General features: G+C 36.7%; 1 protein-coding gene across 1 annotated transcript in view; it reads right to left on the reverse strand.

Moving 5' to 3' along the window:
• Positions 1-810, reverse strand: part of LOC104490428 (activating transcription factor 7-interacting protein 1-like) — a 25,135-nt gene extending 24,325 nt beyond the window's left edge. Inside the window, exon 1 of the mRNA XM_010132710.1 lies at positions 1-810. Coding sequence (XP_010131012.1) covers positions 1-810 — 810 coding nt within the window.
• Between the last annotated feature and the right edge of the window lie 5,172 nt (positions 811-5,982).

Here is a 5,982-nt window from a genome sequence, read left to right on the forward strand (position 1 = left end):
TTCTAAAATTGGAATAATTTCATCTGTTTCCATAGAGTCAGCATTGTCCAAGATACTTTCACTTGGCTCATCTACTGTCTTCTGAACAGTGGTTTCTGAAAGACGTGCAGTGCCATCTTCATCCATTGGTTCCTGATCGGCTCCCATACTGCTAGAGATGGCTTCTTCTCCAACAGCATCTTCAACAGTTACTTCTTCAGTCCTCTTTTCCTTACCAGATGAATCAGAATTAATAGTTAAGTCATTTGTTTTTCCCTTCTCTTCAGAAGAGTCACTAGTATCACAGACTGATTTACTTTCACCTTCTGATGGGTTCTCTCTCTCTCTTTGGTCCAAATGATCTGTTACATTATTTTCTTCATGGAAGTTATCTTTATTGCTACCAAGAATTCCATTTTCAACCTCACAATCTAAAGCAGTGTCAGTACCTTTATCTTGCTCAAAACTAACGTTCTCCGGAGATAGCGTCAGAGGTTTGGGTTCTGTATCATTGACTATGTTTTCTGTCTTACTTTCAGGGCTTTTGGCTTCTCCAATTTCATCAGAAGCTGCTCTTCCTTCTTCAGAGTTAACACACAAATCCACTACGCCATTAACTTCCCTCTTGTCCTCCATACAGTCTGTATTGCTTAAAGGGGAATTTAAATCAGAATCTCCATTCTCATGCTTTCCATTTAACAGTTTAATTTCAGTTGTCTTCAACAGCTCCTCTTTAACCTTATAGACAGCTTCAAGTTGTTGTCGATCACTTGCTCTCATTGTTTTTCGTGCTTTAAAGACTTTTTTCTGAGGTTCATCTGTGCTATCCATCTTGATCCTTAAAAAAAAAGTTCAGAAAGAATTGTGAAGGTGAAGAATTCACAAAGAATTGTGAAGAGTTTCTAAGACAGACTGTAGCATTTAACACATTCTAAAGCAAACCAGTTTAACTGTATCTACAAAAACAAACACCCAACACCACAGTTTGTTTGTCCTAAGAAAAAGCATGTAAGTTTCTATGTATGCTGTACAAGCACATGTATGCAATAACTGAGATCACACTAAAATATTATGTGGTAATATTCCAACTACACATTTTAGACCAGTCATCCTATAGAATTTTTATAGCAAAGCCACATTATGAGATTTTGTAGCTAGGAACAGATAACACGCTAATCTAAGAGCCAGCAGCCACTCTTTTTGTAAAAAAGTAAGAAATATTCTTGGTCCATCAGTCCACATTTATCTTTCTAAAACCACATCATTTCAAGTGATTCAACTAGAATGAACAACTGTGGTAAATAAGAAAGATTTTTATATCAAGCTACTTTTAAGAAAACTTCAGTACATTGAAAAAGTTTCTGACTTTGTCCTTTATCTTCCATATTTACACCATGGTTAACTGAACTTGGGCTTTTAGAGCACTTTCATTCAATATGTAGTAATATTTTACTAAGAACATTTGTGCTCGTAAGAACTACAGGTTTTGTAGCTCCTTTTTAGAAAAAATTCCTTTTTCAAGGAATACTGATGTTTTTGCCCTCCACATAATTTTATTGATTCCATCTACCCATGCAAATATTAAGAAAAATAAGAATACTAATATAAAAAATATGAAAATTAATATCAGAAAAACTACTGTAAGAAATCAATAATTTTGTTTAAACACAAGAAAATCTCATTTGTTTCCATTAAAGAAAACAAACAAACAAAAATCCGTAAGGATTTTTAAACTATATTTTTACCCCCTTATGCTCTTGTTTTAGGACCCAGTTTTAAAGGATTAGAGATGCTAATATTGTTCAGAAGCAGAAAGCAGTTAGGGAACTTCTTACATCCTAAATAAAACTCAGCAACTAAGATCTTGCTTGAATCAGCTGATGCTAACCAATTCAGCTCTACAGAAGCTACTACACTATTTTAAATTACTCCTGTCTAGGGTATGGCTTTTCTTAAGTTTCTCACAAAGTGTGAAAACTCACTTGAGTAAGAGCACTTAAAAGACATTACAGACAGTAGGAAAAAAAAAAATTCAGGCAGTTATCAGTATATGGATTTTTTCTACAAGCAATAGATGAGCAAGTGTTTGTACCACTGATACAGCAGAATTATTACATAAAGAATGCAAAATTAACTGTACTAAATATTTAAAATGCATCTTCCCCCAATCTACTTTCATTCACAAAGCAGAGAAATGCATTAATAAACTGCATTTTGTGTTTTCAGTTGGGGTATGATTTTTTTTTTAAATAAAAAAGCAGACCATCACCAACACTAGCTCAGATCAGCAATGGTTTTGTACCATCAAGTTGCAAAATTCACAAAACAGAGATTCTACAGCCTCTAAGTAACAGTTTGGCTCCACCCTCTTTGCAACCAACCTTGCTACAAATTCTGTTTAGGCAGCTCTTTAGCCTTCTTTTCAGCAGATTGAAGTTCTCATGTCCCTTAGCATCTCATCATAGGTCACATGCTTTAGGCTCTTACCATTTTGGAAGTCCTCTGATGGATTCTCCCTAGTTCACTAGGAAGAATTTGTTTTTGAAGGAAATTATTTAATATTTATGCATTGCTCATCTAGAATATTCTACGGTAAGATATGTATGTATACTCTAAGGTACAATATGAATTCAACCATCAAGACAAGCTCTAAATATTACAATCGTGACATACTGTACTTCACAATTTTAAGGCTTCTTTTACACTTAGTTAAGATGAACTGACAGAACTATGGGCAGTATGACAGGAAAGGGGAAAAAAAAGCAGCGGGGGGGGGGGGGGGGAAGAAAAGAGTTTCCCCCTGTTTTGCATTTCCTGTCAATGTAACACTGAGGTTCTCTTCCACTTTATTTTCATACTTTTTTGCATGACAATCTAGAAACTTTGTATTTTGAGTAACTGATGGTGCTTAAATAACACTTTGACTGAGACCTCAGGAACAGACGAACAGATCTTCACAAAAGGTTCTGTCAGTTCTATTTAGAGACTCTCGATAATACCATTAAGATATGAATTTTTATCAGGCTGAACTAGATTTCCGCAACAGGATTGCCTATTACTGCATTGCCACTAGTGGGAGCAAAATATAACACCTACAGAGGCACTCATCTGAACCATCAGTTTACTTGTTTCTAGAAAATGCTCTCATCACATAACCACTTCCAGCCAGATGAAATATGAATGCTGGGTGAGCTGTTAATGTCCTTCCAGAGCTGGCTACACACTAAACACAGTATCTTCATACCCTCCAGAAGAAAATACATTTAATACAGTAATTCTAGTCCCGAATTTACAAGAAGCATATAAAACCCCATAGTGAAATGCGTGCAGTTTTTGAAAGCGCATCCTTTCCTCAATCCCAAGAACTTAGAAAGCAAAGCATGTTTTTGCACGCCACTATAAATTATATATCACACTATCACATAATAGAGTACTGATCATCACACTCGTGTCCCATGCATATAATTCCCTACAACCAACATGCATGCTGTTACAGACATACATCTGTCATGGTTTAACCCCAGCCAGTAACTACATCACTGCTCGCTCACTCCTCCCCCCTCCCGGTGGATGGGGAGGGGAATCAGAAGAAAAAGTAAAACTCACGGGTGGAGATAAGAACAGTACAATAATGGAAGCAAAATAAAATCTAATAATGGCAACAATAGAAAACATAATAATTGTAATGAAGAGGAATGTAATGAAAACAGAAAGAAATCCCAAGAAAAGACAAGTGATGCAAAATGCAATAACTCACCACCCGCGGACCGATGCCAGAGCAGCAATCTGCACCGCACCCCTCCCCCACCTGCCAACTCCCCCAGGATTGAGCATGACATCCTATAGTATGGAATATCCTCTTGGCTAGTTCGGGTCAGCTGTCCTGGCCATGCTTCCTCCCAGCTTTTTGTGCACCTGCACGCTAACATGTGTGTTGAACATGTGAAGTTGAAAAGCCCTTGATTCCCTACCAACACCTAAAAACATCAGTATATTATCAACATCCTTTTCATACCCATTCCCATACTGAATCCAAACCACAGTGCTATTCTAGCTACTAAGAACAAAAATTACCTCTCTCCCAGCCAAAACCAGGACAGTATCTTGTAGAGACAATGTGGAAAAAAAACAGAAAATCCCAGGCTTGGCTAACCTTGAACAATTCCAAGAGATCCTAATAGGTGACCAGCTAGTGAGAGTCTCCTGTTAATGTGGTACAAAGATAAAGGGCCCTTGAATCAAAATTAAGACAGACAAGTAGTTTGATCTCCTGGACTACATTTTCTTTTATAAGCATTACCCCGAATTTCAAAGTTCTTACATTACAAAATTCACAATCCTACTTTTCCTACGACCAAAACATATGCTAACAGATTAATAAAACATTCGCAGACAACTTAAAAATCAAATTTGTAAGTCCATCACTTGAATAATAAAATATAACTTAAAACAAGTTAATTATTTTATGATTGTTTCCTTAATCATCTGAACAATCTCTCATTCATATTTTTAACATAAAATAAAGTAAAACGAGAGCACTTCCTTTTTAAATTTGCCAAGAACAGTAGTCCTAAAAAAAAAAAACAAACATCAGAATACCTGTATATTGATGCATCCTTTTTTCTTAAAAAAGCATGGAATGAATAAACTTCAATTTCTAATATATTTCAAAATTATGTTTACTTTCTATCTCAGGATATCATCAAAAATCCAGTTTAAAAACAAAGCTCTTATACAGTTCTACAGTGAACCTGTACCAAAAAAAAAGCTCATAAAATTCCATTGTTATATGGTTATTTGAGCAACTCATGCATATTTTCAGCTCAATCCCACTACTTTTTGCAACCAAAGAATATCCAAGTAACAGCTGGCATGACAAAATTATAAGCATAGATGGGATTACAAAATGAACACCAAACGCTGGTTAACAGCTAAATACCATGTATCACTGCGGACCAGCCCTAAAGCGTTTCCAGCCATACCCACAAGGGAGCACACTGCAGCCAAGTAACAGATCTCATGTGAGAGCTGAATAAAAAACAGCAACAAGAAAATCCCCCAACCAGACCAGACAGGTTTGGTCATACCGGTGCAGGCCAATCAGCAGCCATCTGATAAATACTGCCTTCCAGTCTTTTCAAAGGGTAGGGAAGTTGCCCTTCAAAGCTACTTCAGTCTTGCTCAAATAAAACATTTAAAACTAGTAGCGCTCTAAGTGAACCAATGTTGGTAGTTTGCCTTTAAATGTTTAGCTACGATTGCTATGCAATTTCCTCACCTGATGCTTGGGTATTTTCGGTTTTTATTTCTCATGTGACCAAGTCACAAGAAGGAAATGAGTGGTGCAGGCACCAAGCCAACGTAATGGCATCTTTCATTTCAAAGAAAATCACTGCTCTTCAGAACAGCACAAAATGACTCCTGAAGGTAAAGCTAAGTGTGTAAGGGTTAAATGCTGTAAATGAAGTGGTAGGTTTGGAGTTTTTTGTTTTGATTTTTCAAACACAATAAGCAATTTTGGAAAACACAGACACATACACACAAACATTGATATCTAAACAAATACATAAATTCATGAAAATTTCATTTTCCATTTTAAACTTGAAAAGTCACATATATTTCAGCATGACAGACACAAACACACCATTAGGCACCTCCCTCCAATAATATTTGAAGATTTCTTTCTCATAACCAGATGTGAGCTCCATGACAAAACCAAAATGTGCCAGCGCCGCCAGGAACACACAAAGGACTCCTCTCTTGGCCAGTTAAAAAGTTTTCCCTCTATTTCTCCATTTTTTAAATTACTGTTAACTCTGTAAAGAGATTGCAGCTCTATAACAACAAAGAAAGGTATTAGCTTAGCTTCTACGGATCAGCCTATAATGGTGCGCTCCTATGAGCAGCCCAGGAGCTGCTCACGTCAGCCAATCAGGAAGCAGCTGCCTGAATCCTGCCTGGTAACAGGCAGCAGACAAAAAGAAGGTCATGGAAACATCGCGG

Source organism: Buceros rhinoceros, unplaced genomic scaffold (genome assembly GCF_000710305.1).
Source record: "Buceros rhinoceros silvestris isolate BGI_N320 unplaced genomic scaffold, ASM71030v1 scaffold36233, whole genome shotgun sequence".
Taxonomy (NCBI): Eukaryota; Metazoa; Chordata; class Aves; order Bucerotiformes; family Bucerotidae; genus Buceros; species Buceros rhinoceros.